Here is an 18,955-nt window from a genome sequence, read left to right as displayed (position 1 = left end):
ATGCAGTGTTTTTAGTCATTTTCGTGGATCCATGTGATTAGGGATCGTTTTAACGGCATTGCCGTCTGTACGCAAAACTTTTCACAAACAAAAAGAAAAGCTTTTTTGTTGTTTTTCGCAATCACTGTTGTGTAAACGTACCTTAACGGGATTGTTCACCCAAAAATGAAAATTGTGTCATTTAATCACCCTCAAGTAGTTCCAAACCTGTATGAATGTCTTTGTCCTGCTGAACACAAAGGAAGATATTCTGAAGAATGTGGGAAACAGAGCAGTTCTGGGGCACCATTGACTTCCATAGCATTTTTTTTGTTTGTCCTACTATGGAAGTCAATGGTGCCCCAGAACTGCTCTGTTTCCCACATTCTTCAGAATATCTTCCTTTGTGTTCAGCAGAACAAAGACATTCATACAGGTTTGGAACTACTTGAGGGTGATTAAATGATGGCAGAATTTTCATTTTTGGGTGAACTATCCATTTAAATGCCAGTGCATACAGTGCATCGCTCTCTCTCTCTTTTTTCTGCAGCCAGAGTTTAAAATGTTAATGAGCTGTCATTATTTGCAGCAAGGCTTGTTTTGCAGCTATACCAGGATCTGAACTGATGAGTTAGTTTCCATGGCAGGTATTGCTATGGCAATTGGTTTTGGTGCATTTGGTAGTATGTGAAATTAAAACTAGCACTAGACAATGTCTGAACTTTTCTGAAACCTTCCTGAAATTTCTGAAGCTGCTTCCGTTGGCGTCTGTATCATTGCATCAATGAGCCCATGACATCATGACATCTCCACTAACATCTGTGTTGTGTATTAGTACAGTTTGAGCTTTCAAAACACCTTCTCCAGTCTGTTCTCGCTGTCAGGCATCTGTGCGTCAGCAAAGGAGTGACAGTTAGACCTGTTCGTCACAGGAAGCTACAAGTATCTAGTAAATAAAGTTGCCTGCCTCAGTCTGCAATGCTAAAACACCAACACAACCACAGCAGCATCCCGCAGTGCCACTTCACCTGAAACAGAGCTTCTCAGCTCCTCAAGAAAACAAGCCTCTGATCTTCACAGAAATCACTCCAAATAGTTTTCTAACTTGGCTATCTGAGTTTTCAGGCTGTTACACACAAGCAGATGTGCAGTTAAGGATTGTGCTCACGAATAAGGATTGTCATCATTGCTAACCTTAGGACCATGCGGTGAGTAAAAGACTGTCCAAATTTCTCTCTTTAAGGTCTTTTTGCAGAGTGCTGTAAGCTTTTATACATTTCAGAGGTTTATCGAAAGCACCTTGCACTATATTATAATAAAAAAAGCAATGTTTAAAGTCCACATGTGAATATAGATTTATAGTAATTGAAAAATACTATTTTTGGATGGGATAAAGATTTTATCATTTTCTTTTTAAGGAAAATATTTAGAGATACTGTGACTGGCCTAAAAGTATATGTGTGTGAAATGTCGAAACGAGGAGCTCTAAACTTCAAAGTTGTAATCTTGAATCTTGAATCAAAGTCAGAATCAGCTTGAAAAGCATGCGCTTGCATAGGCGCCTTTCTTCAAAGGCATTTCAAAGACATTTTTGTTGTGAAATGTGTTTGCTATGATTCTTAAAATGTGTTTATATGAAACTTTCGAACAACCTTTCTAGCAACAAGTTTATAATTCAGACTTGAGAACTCTTAAAAGAGAGAAAAATACACTCAGTGCTCAAGTCGCAACAGGAAGTTAGTAACCTTGCCCTAATCTTTGACCAAATGTGCCTTTATCTCCATACACTGAGAAAAAAAAGGTGGTGGTGAAACCATTTTGACTCAGAAAATGCAAGTAAATTTCACAAATGCTTTCAAACAAACAGCAAGTAAAATACTGAATTACAATTTTGAAGTAGAAGGAGTGATATCCTGTAAAATGTACTGCAAATAGGTTTTTTTTTTAATAAAAGTGCACCCGTGAATAAACATTATTCAGAAATGTAGAACACGTTTAGCTATCGGTTTGTTAGTTTGAGTGTGATTGTGCCTGTGTGATGTACTCCAGTATAGCAGTGTTCATATGTAGCACATGTAACACGTGTTATTATGGTGCCTGGGGTGTGAGGTATGTAATTTGGACCTGGAGACCCTGATGACCTAGTGAGACCCATCTGTGTTACCAGGTGACCATCTGCTTCATAATGTCATATAGCTGTGGGACCAGTGCCACTGCATTACAATATGATATGGAAAAATGCCCCTGGAAGATCACTAATGAATGCTAATAGAACATTAGGCTTATTATGACAGAGTTGAAATTAGAGCGCTGGTGACATCATGTGTGTTTACTGAACTTATTAATAGTAGCAATTAAATTACATGATTATTACAATGTAATAATGTGTTATTACAATGTAATAACATGTAATAAGATTATAGATGTAGAAATACTAAAAAAAAAAAAAAAAAAAGTAGATATATGTCTTGATGGTATTTTAACACGTGAAAAAACCATTACGCATAAATATTCTTGGAAAATATGTAGATTGTTTTGATGAGACTGTCAAGCTCATCAAACCAGCTGATTTCCTTTAAATGATTTACAGTGATCATTTTAATACCAACCCTGTGGGAAGGCAATGGAAGACTGCTGAACCTCAGCACTTTACAGTCGCTTAATCAGAGTCATATGAGTCACATTATATAATGGCTTCATCTAAGCTAGTAATATTTGAACTGTTATTTGCATACGGAATCATTTTGATCTATTGATTTTGCTGTGTATGATTATTATTCAGGTGCACATGCATTGCTTAAATAACTGCGGCTTGTACTGTTGTGATGTAACTGAGCATGACAGAAAATAGTAGAATGTTCTCAGCGTTTTGCCAGATCTATTTTTAGAAAGGCCACCCCTTTTTAACCAAGGTAAATAAGTGCGTGATACTGAAAGTGCGGATGGAAAGTTTTCATCAAGTCAGCATCCTTCCTATTTACGTTCAAAGTGTGACATAAGAAAGCCATGGCATGATCAAACTACAACAGAATTGATTCTTTCTTTTGTTTTACTTTAAAGAAGAACAGAATCAATACTAAAATATTCTCGCTCTTCTGTTCTTAGATTGTGGTTCCCATCAGCACTGTGTGCCTGAAAACTCCCGAGCAGTCGGCCATGGGCAGTCGGCCCAGTAAAGTCCGGCGTGGATCCAGCGCACATGCTGTTCTCTTGGACACGGAAGAAAGCACTGACCCACTGGCCATGGGTGAGTTCAGCACTTTATATATGCACGAGCTGATTTTAGAAATGCAGCACTAAATGTAAATAAGTCTTAATAGTGAAGCTCATTCAGTGCGTATGGAATCACTAGTAATGTTTAATTGGCTGTTGCAACTGTAGCATTCAGTGGTGCTTTACTAGCGCTCTAGTACATAAAGGTAAGAATTTCAGTGCCAGACTGTGCCACTTAATCTGAATGATAAACAGTAAAAAAAAAAAAAAACAGACTGTAAAAATGTCTTGTATTTATTGTTAAAAAAAAGTACAGCTGAATTTGCCACAAATTCATATAATGACTTGGGTATCATTATGATTAGTGTCTGAGGTATTTCAGAATGGCAACTTTATATTTTATGAACTGATAAAATATTGATACATCAGTTCAATCCACTTGAACTACCAAAATCTGATTACTGTACATCTTTAATCATGTGGCTTGAGGAGCTCTCTTTATAATATGATACTATGCTAAACCAGCTGGATTAAAAGTGTTGTTTGGATCTGTGTGCAGACAGCGGTAGATTCGTGGTGGTGTCCCTGTACGACTATCCTTCCAGAGGTCCAGGTGACTGCACTATCAGAATGGGAGAGAGGCTCAATATTTTGTCAGAGTAAGTGTGCTGTAACACAGTGGCACTTCATCCTCATCACAGCCTGATCGGGCTGATTATCTGATGATCTATTGTGTGTGTTACAGTGAGGGAGAGTGGTGGAAAGTCAATTCATCAGCCACAGGAAATGAGAGCTACATCCCCAGCAATTACACCGCCAAAGTGTACAACAGGTGAGCTGAAATCACACACTTTGAAAATCGACCCCTTTCTATTGGTTTAGAGATGTACGGTACATCATAATATCACACCCACGGTCAGGTGGTCTGTGGAGTGTGTTCCTGTGACTTCATCGTTATTCCTCCAGAGGTGGTGACTTGATGTCAGTTTTAGTTTCTGTAGAGTGGGCTCAGCTGGGTACAGTGTGATCTGATTATCAGCTTGGGGACGTACTGTACCCACAATGACCCTGCTGAACACTCACTCATCACATGATGCTCTGATTCTACCTACTACTATTCCCTCAGCTCTGTCACTCATCTGTGTGTGTGTGTGTGTGTGTGTGTGTGTGTGTTCGTGCAGGTGGCAGTTTGTGGGTCTCAGCAAACAGAAAGCAGAGGAACTGCTGATGCTTCCACATAATCAGCCCGGATCCTTCCTTATCAGAGAGAGCGAGACCTACCCAGGTACCTGTGTGCTAATGCTAGTTACATTACTTACCACTATCACAGCTATCTGCAACAAACGATTATTTTGATAATTGATTCATCTAATGATCATTAGAACTATTAATCGACTAATCTTTGATTTTGGTAACACTTAAGTATAGGGACCAATTCTCAGAATTAACTAGTTGCTTATTAGCATGCCTATTATTAACACATTTGCTGTTTATTAGTGCTTATAAAGCACATATTGTGCATGACCATATTCTACATATCCCAATACCTAAACTTAACAACTACCTTACTAACTATTAATAAGCAGCAAATTAGGAGTTTCAGGCAAAAGTCATAGTTAATTGTTTGTTAATGGCGAGAATTGAACCTTAAAATAAAGTGTGACCTTATTTTATGATTTTAACTTTTTTTCACCAGTAGTTAATCAGTAGGATTTGTTCAAATATTCAGCTTTTCCAATTCGTTAAAATATTGAGTTTTTATTTAGTCTATACATATAAAGCTGCTTTATAGCAGAAAATCTATTTGAAATTCTAATTGAAAGTAAGTTTTTTCAACTTTAAGCAATATATTACATGAAGTTTTATATAAATAAACATGACATGAATTTATTGGAGTGCCAATTGCAGAGCTTGTGCAAATGTATCCACATCACTATGATCCGATGCTTGAGAGGAAATCGCACAACCCATATTAACATGTTCATCTAAAGGTTCTCAGTAGCACCAGGATGTTTGCTAACAGTAAACCACTGCTAGCTCAGCCCGATCTTATGGCAATTCGTACATATTTTACGAGTAGCTCAATTCGTATGAATTTGTACGAATGACCTACACCTAACCCCACCCCTAAAACTACCCATCACTGGGGTGTAGACTGATCGTACAAATCATACGTGTGAGGTCGTACGAATTAGCCACCTTGTAAAATACATACGAATTGGCTAGCTTATATCAAATTACTTTTTACCCCTAACTGAAAAGCGAAAAATACTTTGTTGTGGTTGCAAGGCCTTTAGACATGACAGCATTTTTTGTTCGGCTACTGGTTCAGCTTCGTTTGCACGTCTCATAAGTGCAGTGTCTTCTTCTGTTGGACTGCATGCAGGAGGGCTACAGCACCACACTGGTCAAACCACGTTATCGCAGGCCCTTAAATTACATATGAGATCAAATGACTATTCAAAAACAAAAATTATTGTAAGGGTTGTTAATATCGTATAGCCCTACTTGACAACTACACAGTAATGTTCTAACAATCATATAGCAGCATTTCAAAAACCTAAATAACTGCATAGCAACACCCAGGGCTACAGAAGACATCAAATCCAGTTTGTATTAATGTATATGTTTTTTTTAACTTAGGTAACCACACTCTGTCAGTGCGTAGGAGCAGCTCGCATGAACGCGCTTCTGTCAAACACTACCGTATCAGCTGCATCGAGAACGGCTGGGTCTATATCTCTCCTGGACTCACCTTCAGGACCCTCTCGGACCTGGTCGCACACTATTCAGGTACACACACACACATATAAACACACTCACACATACAGCCAGTAACTGATTACTGGCACCCAGAGATTGTATGTGACGTTGCTGGGTTTGTGCTTGATACTAATGCCATGCATGATACTGACTAATAGATTTGAGGAAACGTTTAAATCATGTACTCACACAAGAGGTGGACTCCAATCATGCCAGTGCCTATAAAAACCTGTTTTATTCTAGATCATTTTCAGTGGTGGAATAAATTGTGGGCAACAAAAATTAGCTGTGAATAGGGTAATTCTACAGCTAACAAACGTTATGCTCTATCCAGTGTCAGTAGTCAAAGACCCCATTGGTGTATCATCAGAAACCAAACAAAAAGTTGATTATGTAGTGCGCTGTTACGTAAATAACAATATGTGGCAACCACCCAAAACTCATTAGCAACCACACAGCAACATGCTAAAATATATATATTTTGGCTGAACGTGCAGAAATGTGTAAATGTTGTGGGCGGAGATTAAATGTGAACTGTCCCTCAGAAGTATCAGACGGGCTATGCTGTACTCTGGGGGAGCCATGCTACATCGTTGGATCCAACAACGTTCCTGTGGTAACCGGCCCACCTCCGGTTGCTGTGAAGAGGCCTACTATAAACTGGAAAGATGTGGACAGGTGCGTCAAATGCATCCAGTCACAAATGAAGTGACTTTCAACAGATCACCCAAAAATGAAAATTTGTTCATCATTTACCCACCCTCAAGTTGTTCCAAACCTGTATGAGGTTTTTTTTTTCATCTTTTTAACACAAAAGATATTTTGAAGAATGTTGGTAACCAAACAGTTGGTGGTAGCCATTGACTTCCAGTTACATTCTTCAAAATATATTTTGTGTTCAACAAAAGAAAGAAATTCATACACGTTTGGAACAACTTGAGGGTGAGTAAATGACGGAATCTCTTTAATCTCTTCGTCTTTTCAAAAACTAGTAGAGCAGTTTCTAAATGAGTTTTCTTCACAGCTCCATGATCTTCGGGCAGAGAAAAGAGGGTGCAGAGGACTCTATAGTAAGCGAAGGCCTGAAGGAGGCCATTAACTCGTACCTCTACATGACGGAGGATTGTGAGGACTGCTGTCAGCTCTGGGACACATGATTGGAAGACTGTCGTGAAACTTGGAGGACGAGTGTTTGAATGACTTTGGACTCTTAATGCCGTGATATGGGTTAAAACACTTTACAGAAACCCCAAAACTCATTTTTCGTGACCCAGACGTGGAAAATTAACCAAAACGCATCTAAGCGTCTTTTTTTTGTTCGTGAATTTCTGCGTTAAAAACTGTTTGAGCAAAAGCGGCGTCGGATGAAGTTCCGGGACACGCTCACTGACTCATTGCTGTTCTTCCAGAGTGGGTGCTGGAGACGAAGATGTCAGAGTTTCCTGTGTGGACGCGCTCCTGGCGGACATAAAAGAGAAAACGACTGAAGGAAAAAACAACAGAGGAGAGTGTGAGTGGGAGGGGGGAACACAGCTGGGTGGCGTATGCATCCATTTCCACTCCACTCACACTTTCTGGAACTTCATCAGCATCGTGCTAATTACAAAAGTGATCACAATCATAGAATGAAAGAAGCTTCAAAGAAGCTTTATTAATGATAGAGTGTTTGATGTCATTTTTTTGTTGAAAACGCAGGACAAAATACGTATTTATGACTTAGAACATAAATGTTGTGTAACTTTGTAAATATATACGGTTGCTTAAAGAGCCAAAAATGAAAACCATCATTCCAAACCTGTTTGAGTTTCTTCTGTGGAACACAAAAGAACATCTTGTGAAGAATGTTGATAACCAAACGGTTTTAGTTCAATCGCAATAGTTTGGTTCTCAACATTCTTTAAAAGAACATCTTTAGTGTTCATGCAGGTTTGGAGCAACATTAAAGTGAGAAAAATCACTATTATTTTTGGGTGAACTATCCCTTGTGATTTATCGACATTAGTTACGTTCTTTTAAATAAACTCGAGAGAAAAAACAAGGTCATCTTTGTATTTGAAGAAGCTGACAAAAGCATCTCGAGTTGTTTCCTGTCTTTGCACCTATTGTTTAGAAAAGAACCGCAGTCTTGAGCAGCAGGAAGCGAAGGGTTGTGAATGCGGTCTGCTCTCAGTGTGCAGACGGAATATTTATGCCAGCTATGTTCTTAAACATCCTTAGTGTAGTACTAATCAGTCTTGAAAATAAATGGCTTTAGATATTAAAAACGAGAATTGAGAAGGATTTCTATCGGTTACATCAAACGGCAGTTTCTCCTCCACACAACTTTGAACTAAAGATTTCCATTTCTATAATCTTGCCAGGCTGCATGTTTCTGTACACGTGGTGAAGTGAGTGACTGGCACAGTAGTTTGTTTGATGATAAAGGTAGAGCTGTTACTTTGCATTGCCATCCAGAGGCTGTGGTATGTACTGCAGAAGAATAAAAAAATACCATACAATGGCAACGAAAGTGTTTAGACACTACTGTCGTTAAGATCAATTAAACCAAGAAGAGTTGGCACACTTTAATGTCTCAAAAACTTCTAAAAACTGTTTAAATGTCTGCATGAAATCAACAGTTCAGCAGAACAAACAACCTTTGCAAACGCCACTTTCACCGGTCACGACTCAAATATCACAAATACAGCTCTTATGGGTTTGTAAAAGTGGACTACTTAAAAAGTCCAACTTAGAAGTACATTTAATTTGAAAATGCCTTCCCTATCTTTAATTTTGCCGAAAAAAAAATAGCTTCAAATAAAAATGTAAGAATTTAATGAAAGACGAGAAATGTTTTAAAATCTAATTTTAATGACGATCAAATACCACAAATTAATACGTGTACAAGCTCAATGCTGTACTGAAACGGTGACAATTCAGTCTGCAAAGCATATCAATGTTACAAAGGACGCTTTTAAAAAGGAAAACAAAAATAGTGGAAGCTCAGCCATCAGTTGAAGACTTCTATCTCTTGGGCCAGTTGTGGCGAAACCCTCTGGAAACAGAAATAAACCCATTATACAATTTTTTGGCTTGTTTTTTTAAATTCAGCAATGATTGATTTCTTGAATCTAGCGCTGTGTGTGTGTGTGTGTGTGTGTGTGTTACCTGTCAGATTTAGCGGGGACATAAGACATGCTCCTGCCTCCCAGAGTGTTTTTCTTCTGTCCTTTTTTCTGAGAATCAAAGTTGGCAAAAAAATCAGATCTTGCACAGCTAAATCAATCCCAGCTGAGATTTGTGACTGTAAACGCTTGTAGGTTGAAAACAGGTTAATACCTTCTGCTTGGATCCATGTGCTTGTCTGTTTGGATCAAACTGTGAACTCTCTTTTGATTTGCCTGTGTGAATAAAATACAAGAAATGAAGACAACGCACTGAACCAATGGGAAAAGTACATAGGAATAAAAACAGAAAAAAGGCAAATGTCTTACCATCAAATATTTGAAAATTTGACTGGCTGTAGTCAAAAGGTTTAAAGTCTTGTTCGGGAACTTCAGGCGCTTGAACTTTTTTCTGTTTCTTTTTTTTCTGAGCCGGTTTTGTCGACTGATCAGCCACCGATGTCTCACTTTCAGTCTTTGAGACTTTCATTTTTGGTTTAAGACTCAATTCACCAGCATCACTGGCAGCTCTCTTTTTTTTCTGTCCAGCCTGCTTTGCTTCCTAAGAACACAAGAGCAACAAAACCTGTTAGTGTAAAATGAAGAAAGCAAATACATCTTGTAAAGTTGGTGAGCTGAAGCTTCCTCACTGCTACTTGCTGCCGGACAGTATGAACGTTTTGCAGCGACTCCTGGTAGCTCAGTTTGGCTTTCTTTCGTTCCTCTGAAAGACAAGTGCAAACAATTATGCACAAATAAATGATCACAAAGTTAGTGTATTAAAACATCAGACTGCGCAGAGTTTCTATACAACTGCTGTGTTGTTTGTACCTTGAGCTTTCTTGGCCTGTTCTTTAGCCTGCTGTTTCTCCTGCGCCTCCTTCTGCTGCTGCTCAATACTCTGTAACTTCCAGCGGTTATGAATCTGTTTTAAACAGAACACAATTAGTCAATATAAGCCAGTAGTCAATGCAACCTAAACCCCCTGACTGCATCGAGAATAATTCTGGAGTATTTGCCACTCCCTGAATCAAAACTGATATTTAATTGACAGGTGCCTTCATATTTCCACCCTTAACACCCCACGTTTATATGATTTTCTGCACATTTGTCTACACCTGTTGTCAGTTGTATTGTCCATTGCATCATCTATCTGTCCGTTAGGATTAAACATGAAGAAAGTATGTCATAAAGGCGTAAGTGTTTAAAACCATTAAACTGGAGACATTATTTTGCTATAAATAAAAACTGTATACAAACATACTAAAATTGCACAATAAATAGTACAGAATAAAATGTAAAAGTTACGTAAATAAACATTAAATAAAAAAAGCAAATAACTAAAAAATTAATTGTAAATTAAAAACAAAAACAGTAAATACAATTATTTATATATATATATATATATATATATATATATATAAGATGAAAAAAAGAAAGTATACCTCATAAATCTTTGAAGAGGGGTCATATTTGGCATTCTTGGAAATATGAATGTCCTTTGATGGTAAATACTGAAAATGAGTTGAAATGTCAGTGAATAAATACACAACACAAGTTGACAAAAGGCATGGACTAAATGGACTGCATGAACTGTACCATTCTGAAGGGGTTCTCAAAGGACTCCATGATGCTGTGAGCCTTTTGTTGTGCCACAGTCAGATGAGCAGGAGCTGCTGCTGCCTCCTAAAATACAAACGACAAAAAACCATCCTCAACTCACATAAGCACTCCCAAATCAAACTGATGAGTAAGACCATTAACAATTACACAAAATCTACTTCAAGCTTCTGCGAGACTTTACAATACATGCGGACACACCTGAACATGCTAAATGATAAACAGGTGTCTCTGAATTTATTTTCAAATGTCCTACCGCAAACAGGCTGATTTTTGCTGAAGCTATCAGGCAATGCAAGGATTTTTCCTCTTGGTTCACACTTTCATCCTCCTCCTCTGAAAACAAAACTCCCGGTTTGGTTGGAGTTTCTAAATATATGTGGAGAAAATGTCAACTAGTGGTTTTAAAATAACACAAAGGCAAATCATGAGGTCTTAATATCTAGACCTACCAAAAGAGGAGAGGTCCAGGAAGTCACTTTCAGACGAGCGGGAGGTGTCATGCGGTCCAAATAAAGTCGTCTGTGGCTAGAAGACAACAGCAAGAGGAGCAATTAGAAAGAAACCAGTTTGGATCCACAGAAAAGTACTGAACATGTCAACACACCTTTCTTTTAGGGGTCATCGATTTCCTCTTTTCAGCAAGTACCTCTGCCTAAAAAGAGAGAACATTCATATTCAGAGTCTAGAATTTCATATTCATATTGCAAATTGAAGTGAAACAAAAAGCAGAGTTAATGAGCTAAATGGTGTTTGTCTGAGCGCACACCTTGAGTAAAGGCGTCTCTCGAGCCTGTTTGATAAGCTGATGAAGCTCGTTGATCTGCTGGCGCACTAGTGGTGGAGTAGGGTTACAGCACGCGATGATGCCCTGAGGCTCCCTAGAGTGAACAACACGTAAGTTTATACAGCCTTCAAAAGAATCAAACACTAGAAAAAAGGATTTCAGATGCACTAGTCCACTCAATCTAAGCTGAAAAAAATGCATTTCATTTATGTACATTTCAACACCTTTTGGCCACAATTTAATGACTATTATCAAATGCAATCTATTCAAGATTCAAGATTTTTTATTCGTCACATACACAATTATACAGAGTATAACCAGCAGTGAAATGTAAGTCTATGATATCTATGATAATGTGTGGAGATTAGCCAGTCATAACGGAGCTCATTCACACACACACAATACTGTTCAACATTTGGGGTTGGTAAGATTTTTTGAAAGAAGTCTCACACCAAGGCTGCATATTTGATCAAAAATACCGTAAATACAGTCTGAAATATCACAATTTAAAATAACTGTTTTCTATAGTAATATATTTCAAAATGCTATTTATTCCTGTGATTCGATTACTCGTCTTCAGTGTCACATGACCCTTCAGAAATCATTCTAATATGCTGATTTGCTGCTCAGAAACAAATTATTATTATTATACATGCTGAAATGTTTTTTTCTTCATTGCCACTTAATTTAACCCATCCTTGCTAAATAAAAGTAACAGTTTCTTTAAAAAATATATAAATATTTTTAAGGATGTGCATGTCTATATGGGTCTACAAAAACGGCAAGTTTCATTCTAAGAGTTAAGAATATTGAAAATGCTCACGAAAACCAAAATTACCTTAAAATAATTTTAGTGGCAAAAAAATTAAAATAAAACACCCTCACAAATGGGTAACTTTAAATGAAAATGTATTGATTAAATAGATTAAACTTACTTTGGAAGCTCCTCGGCGATCTTCATCATCATGTGGTTGGGTAAGATATATCTGTGGAGAAACAACACATTCATGAATCACAATAACTAGTAATCTGTGAACAGACACATGCACAGAGGCGGTTTGGAGCATTACCCGGTGCTCTCATCTTCCTCTCGTGCCAGTTTATCTCTCCAGGCGTACAGCAGTCTGAAGGCCGCCAGCTGCTGTGTGTTGAAGCTCCTCTTCTGCTTGCGGTACAGCTCCATGTACGAGTCCTCCGTAAAAATAGGCTTCACATATTTCTAAAGAGAATATTCAGAAATTCATTTGAAACATAGAACCACTATAATGAGCTGGTTCCTTTAAATGATTCAGTTGAACTGATTACCACAACAAAACAAACACACCGTTTTATATTTTCTGTGCATTTGGGGTGTTTAATTAGCTGGTATGAAAAAAAAAGTCCATACCTTGAGCGAGAGGTCTCTGCTTTTATCCCAGACCTGCTGGATGAGGGTGGGTTGGCCGTTGCCTGTATCATACAGGTCAGCTCGGACTCGATCGAACACGTACAGCAGGTAGTGCGTGTCAGCCTGAGCGTACTTCACCATCTCATCTGGCAACGGTCTACAGACACACGGCACGCACTAGTATTACCACAATGACTGTTACAGCCATCAGATAAACAGAAAATAGTTCTTGAAGTCTTACATAATGAGATTGGATCAATGAGGAATTATATCAATCTGTGCTAAATGTATTGAGTGTTGGGATTACCGTATCCTCCAGTCTGCCAGCTGGTAGCGTTTATCAGAGTTCACATTGCAGTAAACTTTCAGGAGATGGTCAAGGGAGTTTCGGCCGAGGTTTAGGCAACGCGCAGCATGATGGGTGTCGAACATGTTGACCACATAAAGACCAAAGTCCTTTTGTAGCCACTCGACGTCAGAGTCAGCCCCGTGAAACACCTGCAGGAGCAAAACATGATGCATGCAACATAAGCAACAGTAATCATCAAATGGCAATCACAGCACATTTAATATCCATAATGCAACATTTTTTCTGAATGAAAATCAACCTTCAGCTGGATATACATGTAAGATGGGAATTAGTTTAACTTGTTTGATGGATGAAGTTTATTAGATTATGATATTATTGGAAAATATATTTTTTTACCTCCTATGCAGCCTTATTTACATAATCCCAAGTAATTTTGGAGGTGACTGATTTATTGTACTTAAAGGAACACTACACTTTTTTTGAAAATAGGCTCATTTTACACTGTTTTTGAATCCATTTAGCCGATCTCCGGGTCTGGCGGTAGCACTTTTAGCGTAGCTTAGCATAGATCATTGAATCGGATTAGACCATTAGCATGGGTGCAGCAGGTGCAATGATATTACGCAGCGCCTGAAAGTAGTCCCCAGCTATATCATAACGAGTTACCAAGATTGGGATTACTTTCTAATCTTTGTCATTTAAAAATGGGATTACATGGGTGTTTGAATCAAGATCGTGATCTTTTAATGATTTATCGTGACGCTCTAACACACACACACACACACACACACATCTAAGTGGGTAAATCTAATAGAAGAGCAGAGTATTAAAGTCAATCACCTTCACAATGGCAGGGTCAGTGAAAGTCTCGTTTAAGATGTGCATTTCACTGCGCAGTTCCAGCGTGTCTATGATGAAATCCTCCTCTCGTGTTGATATCTGCATCAGACACGTGATTCCCAGAAAGCTTCTGTAGGAATGATGCTGTAAACAGAGAAATTGTGCGAATTAAACACCTAAAGTGATACACGACTAAACAGAATCATGCAAACCTGAAACAGTCATACCTCCAGGTCCACAGCGAACTCCGACATCTTGGCTAACGTCTCATTCAAAGCAACGAGGTCATCTAAAGTGTTGATGAATTGACAAGTGGATTCGGAAAGAGGCTTATACATCTACAACACAAAGAAAATATATCAGTGATTGAAAACACTCATCACAGCTCCTGAAAAGAAAACAGGATGCTTAGGACATTCACCTGGACATCAGGTTTACACTTCAGACTCTCCGGCATGACCAGATGATCCAACTCATATTGATAAGGGTGAGAAAACCTGAGAAACAGCATTACAATCCATTTTAAACAAGACTAATATTAAACACTGATATAAAATAACTAACAAACACACAACGGACCTCTTTAAACTGAATGAATCAAATAAATCTGGTCTTACATGTCGTCCACATGCTCTTTTGTTCTCTCCTGATGGATAAAATCAGCCAATGCAGCAGGAACATCCAAATCCTCCGGCCTCTCCTTACGAATGTGTTTGTTGGCAAAATCTAGTCATATATTTGGTTGCAATTTAGTATTTCAACATTACTATTTTTTTAATTGAAATTTTATTTAATATTACAATTATTTGAACTACCATTTAAATTGTATATTAAATGTAATGTATATTATTACTCTTTATTCATATTTATTATATTAGTATTTAAACTACTATTTTTAATTCAATTACTATTTAACATATACATATATACATACATACATACACATATACATATATATATATATATACACATACAGTGCCCTCCATAAGTATTGAAACAGTAAAGACAAAATTGCTCTGTTGGCTGTGGAGTCAGGACATTTGTAAATATGATTAAAAGATGAATATGAGACAAAACTACAGAATGTCACATTTTATTATTAGCCGTTTCAACACATACATGTTTTACCAAATAAAAAGAACAGCACTTTTAGAGTTCATCCCACTCATTGATGTGAGCATAAGTATTGGGACAGTTGAACATAAGGCAGATATAAAAGATTAAAAGCTATTATTTAGTTGCAGATCCCTTGCACACAATCACAGCAGTGAGTCTGTGACCCATATACATCACCAGACTCTTGGTCTCATCCTTTGAAATACTTTCACCAGCCTTTAATGCCCCTTTTTGCCCTTATAAATTCCTTGACTGAACTGGCAGGGTGTTTTGGGTCATTGTCCTGATGCAATATGAAGCACTTCCCAATGAATCTGGTGGCATTTTCTTGGATATTGGTAGGCAAGATGGTTTTGTACCCTTCCAAATTCATTCTGCTACTGTCATCATACATTAAGTCATCAGTAAAGTTGAGAGGGCCTGTTCCAGAGACAGCCATGCATGCCCGTGCCATGACACCACCTCCACCATGCTTTACAGATGAGGCTGTATGCTTGGGATCATTTGCAGTTCCCTTTTTTCTCCACACTTTTGTTTTCCCATCACTTAGATAAAGGTTCATCTTTGTCTCATCGGTCCATAAACACAGTTCCAAAACTCTTCTGGCTCACCTTTGTGCTTTTTTGCAAACTCTAATCTTGCCTTTCTATTTTTGGTGCTGGTCAGAGGTTTGTATCTTTCTGTGTAGCATCTGTAATTCTGTGTCAAAGTCTCCTGAGGACAGTAGATTGTCAGAGCATCACCCCAGCTTTCTGGAAGTTGTTGGTGATTTTACAGACACGTCTTTTAGGATTCATTTTCATAGCTTTTATGATTTGTCTGTCATCTACTACTGTTGTTTTCTCAGCCGATCAGGTCGTTGTTGGTTGCTGGTGTCGCTGGTGGTTTCCAAACTCTTGATTTCTCCATGCTCTTTGTTTTTGCTAGAGCTCTAATTGACTTCCTCTTTTCATTTAGCATCCAAATTGCTTGCTTTTCTCTCAAAGTCAGCTCCCTCATCTTCATTCAGGTTTGTGTGTTATCATCGAATGCAAGATTCAGAATACAGAAGTAATGGATATAACTGATACGACACATTCCCTGCTTTTAATATCTGAAGAATTAATGCAACAGGACACAGCTGATCACTTAGAAAGACCTGTGAGGCAACTGCTCCAATACTTATGCTCACATCAGATAGAGGGATGAAACTCTAAAAGTGCTGAACTTCTTAGCTGGTAAAACATGTATGTGTTGAATCACCCAATAATAAAATGTGACATTCTGTAGTTTTGTCTCATATTCATCTTTTAATCATATTTGTAAATGTCTTGACTCCACAACCAACAGAGCAATTTTGTCTTTACTGTTCCAATACTTATGGAGGGCACTGTATATATATATATATATATATATATATATATATATATGTTTGTTTTATTATTAGTGCTGGGCAACGATTAATCACATCCAAAATAAATGTTTTTAATTATATAATGTATATATATTATGTATCTATAAAGACAAACACATACAGTATATATTTTTTTAAATATTTACATGTATATATTTACATTCATATAATATATATTATATATAAATATATTTAATATCTAAACATTTTTCTTAAATATATACATGCATGTCTGTATTTATATATACATACATATACACAGGACACATGCATATATTATGAAGACACAAAAAAAATATTTTGGATGTGATTAATCACGATTAATTGTTGCCCTCCACTATTTATATATAATAAAACCAAAATATATATATATATATATATAATTGCCTGGACCTCCAGATACTGTACTTCTACTAAATGTTAGCAATATAAATATTTGCAAAAAGCAGTCCACAAAGGCTGTGAAAAGAAAAAGAAAAAGTTGTCACCGAGGACACACTCACATGATGACAGAGGTTTAACTGCATTGGGTTTGATGAAAATTTTGGAGACAAAGGGAGTGTTGCTGTTATCCACTTTCTCCTTGAACTTAAGCTGTGGCCGCTGAATGTTTTTAGCATGTAGAAGGTGAAAGGTCTCATCCCTGCGCTCTCCTCCCTGTAAGGAGAAGATAAGCTGCCATCATGCCAGAAGCGGCTCCTCGTGGACCAGCCAGACTTTATCAAAACATGTGATCAAGTTCAACTAATCTTTCTCCAACAAATATTTCCCTAAGTTAAAAGAAGGATGAGCTGAGAAACTAACCCTGCGATTCCAGCTGGACACGACGATCTTCGGCGGCTGATATCCAGCAGGCATCACCGGCTGTTGGGTGCGACTCACACCAGAGGCCTCGTCCAGGAGAATGCCCTGAACACAGATCACACTGCATTTAGCAGTTTTACACACGTGACAGGATAGAAAACAGACTTGCAGCACTAGACTAAAAGAGGGCCGAAGACCTTTTCACCTTTTGTAATTCCTGCAGGTACAACAAAATGATTTCATACGGTGTTGACTAAAAGCCTGCTCACGCCAAGAATGATAACTATACAGATAATAACGCTATATAAGCACCCTGTATATTAACAGCAGACTCTGCTTTTATATTGCCTGCTGCTTTAAATGCTTTAAGTTTTTTAAAGCCAGGTGAATTCTGATTGGCTGTGAATGTTTTAATCATTCATCAACTGCGGTGTTGGACTTCACTGTTCTCAGAAAACTGGAACAATTATTAAAACTTGATAGTTACCGTTATCATTCTTGGTGTAAATGGGCAAGATGGACAGACATAAACAGACACAAAGCAGAAGACCTGAAGCTTGAATCTCAGTGGTGTCAGTGTAAGACTCGTACCACTTTCTCAAGGATGGCATCGTTTGAGTCCACCACCAGGTCAAACCTGTCCTCCAGTCCAGTCAGTCTGTTCCTGTCTCTCATGTGAGATCTACAGCCATGATGCTGCATTACCTGGCTCATACTGTCAGAGAAATATACACAGATATTAGAACAATAAGTCTCCAGTTACAACATAATGAGCCCTAATACTATAATAATAAAGCATTTATTCATGTTTCATACATGCAATTTCTAAGAGGCCAAACAGAAGTTGTTTTTCTAGCAGAACTTTTGGAAACATTATAGGATTAACTTTTATTTCTGATTATAGCCCTATTAAAGAACATCTGATATAACGTTTATCCAGTATGATATAATTGGAATAATACACTATATTGCCAAAAGTATTGGGTCACCCCCCCCTTCTAATGAACATGTTTGACTACTTTAGTAATTTCTATGAGTACAAATCTTAATGTTTCAGCATATAATGATATTCTAGGGAATTGTGTGCTTCTAATTTTATAGCAACAGTTTGGACAGGACCCTTTTCTATTCTAACATTGGTGTTTGGTGATGAGTTTTTGGCTCAAGGTCTGCATATAAAGTCACACCAGAGGTGTTCAGCTGGGATCAGGACTTGGCTTTCTGCAGACCAGTCAAGTTCTTCCACACTGACTCAATCAATCATGTCTTTTTGAACCGTGTCTTATACACAGAGACACGGTCATGTTAGAATAGAAAAGGGTCCTGTCCAAACTGTTGCTATAAAATTAGAAGCACACAATTCCCAAGAATATCATTATATGCTTAAACATTAAGATTTGTACTCATAGAAATTACTAAAGTAATCAAACCTGTTCATTAGAGGGGGGTGACCCAATGCTTTTGGCAATATAGTGCATCTTGCTACTGGCCAATTAGCTATTGTATATTAGTATAGCAGTAACCCTGAACATTGTTTTTACTTCTTAATCCCTTGATTTTCTGTATATCTTCCATGAACCCATGTATAAAATGTCAAATT

At 37.7% G+C, this 18,955-nt stretch overlaps 2 protein-coding genes across 3 annotated transcripts in view; one reads left to right on the top strand and one right to left on the bottom strand.

The window, feature by feature from the left end:
• Window positions 1–949: 949 nt before the first annotated feature.
• LOC306859149 (src-like-adapter 2) lies at window positions 950–8,214 on the top strand. 2 transcript variants are annotated; one of them, XM_079400031.1, is made up of 8 exons: window positions 950–1,187; window positions 3,085–3,226; window positions 3,752–3,851; window positions 3,938–4,024; window positions 4,374–4,477; window positions 5,836–5,985; window positions 6,504–6,633; window positions 6,980–8,214. In XM_079400031.1, exons 2-8 carry the CDS (start codon window positions 3,136–3,138, stop codon window positions 7,110–7,112), a joined length of 795 nt encoding a protein of 264 aa, XP_079256157.1. In that variant the 5' UTR covers window positions 950–1,187; window positions 3,085–3,135; the 3' UTR covers window positions 7,113–8,214. The 2 variants fall into 2 exon arrangements, with proteins under 2 accessions (XP_079256157.1, XP_079256156.1); XM_079400030.1 differs by having other exon boundaries at window positions 957–1,187; window positions 6,501–6,633; window positions 6,980–8,208.
• A 272-nt stretch (window positions 8,215–8,486) lies between these two features.
• The window catches only part of LOC306859148 (exosome complex component 10-like), a 10,987-nt gene continuing 518 nt past the window's right edge, over window positions 8,487–18,955 (bottom strand). The window contains exons 3-25 of the mRNA XM_079400029.1: window positions 17,947–18,070; window positions 17,356–17,460; window positions 17,055–17,208; window positions 14,660–14,768; window positions 14,464–14,539; window positions 14,270–14,380; window positions 14,043–14,186; window positions 13,200–13,390; window positions 12,893–13,049; window positions 12,576–12,724; window positions 12,441–12,491; window positions 11,488–11,599; window positions 11,326–11,373; window positions 11,171–11,246; window positions 10,975–11,087; window positions 10,698–10,784; window positions 10,544–10,612; window positions 9,930–10,023; window positions 9,749–9,822; window positions 9,429–9,660; window positions 9,274–9,335; window positions 9,103–9,170; window positions 8,487–8,989 (exon numbers count right to left, since the gene is read on the bottom strand). Coding sequence (XP_079256155.1) covers window positions 8,959–8,989; window positions 9,103–9,170; window positions 9,274–9,335; window positions 9,429–9,660; window positions 9,749–9,822; window positions 9,930–10,023; window positions 10,544–10,612; window positions 10,698–10,784; window positions 10,975–11,087; window positions 11,171–11,246; window positions 11,326–11,373; window positions 11,488–11,599; window positions 12,441–12,491; window positions 12,576–12,724; window positions 12,893–13,049; window positions 13,200–13,390; window positions 14,043–14,186; window positions 14,270–14,380; window positions 14,464–14,539; window positions 14,660–14,768; window positions 17,055–17,208; window positions 17,356–17,460; window positions 17,947–18,070 — 2,437 coding nt within the window. The 3' untranslated portion in view covers window positions 8,487–8,958. The remainder of the gene's footprint in view (window positions 8,990–9,102; window positions 9,171–9,273; window positions 9,336–9,428; window positions 9,661–9,748; window positions 9,823–9,929; window positions 10,024–10,543; window positions 10,613–10,697; window positions 10,785–10,974; window positions 11,088–11,170; window positions 11,247–11,325; window positions 11,374–11,487; window positions 11,600–12,440; window positions 12,492–12,575; window positions 12,725–12,892; window positions 13,050–13,199; window positions 13,391–14,042; window positions 14,187–14,269; window positions 14,381–14,463; window positions 14,540–14,659; window positions 14,769–17,054; window positions 17,209–17,355; window positions 17,461–17,946; window positions 18,071–18,955) is intronic.

The sequence above is a fragment of the Barbus barbus genome (genome assembly GCF_936440315.1).
Source record: "Barbus barbus genome assembly, chromosome: 40".
Classification (NCBI taxonomy): domain Eukaryota; kingdom Metazoa; phylum Chordata; class Actinopteri; order Cypriniformes; family Cyprinidae; genus Barbus; species Barbus barbus.
The sequence above is the reverse complement of the archived record's forward strand: the minus strand, read 5'-3'. Positions and strand labels throughout refer to the sequence as shown.

Bases quoted from the DNA above. Each gene is read 5' to 3' on its own strand.
- LOC306859149 (XM_079400030.1), top strand. From the start codon at position 3,136: ATGGGCAGTCGGCCCAGTAAAGTCCGGCGTGGATCCAGCGCACATGCT. The intron at 4,478-5,835 runs GTACCTGTGTGC...TTTTTAACTTAG, and splicing joins AGAGAGCGAGACCTACCCAG to GTAACCACACTCTGTCAGTG. The intron at 5,986-6,500 runs GTACACACACAC...ACTGTCCCTCAG, and splicing joins CCTGGTCGCACACTATTCAG to AAGTATCAGACGGGCTATGC.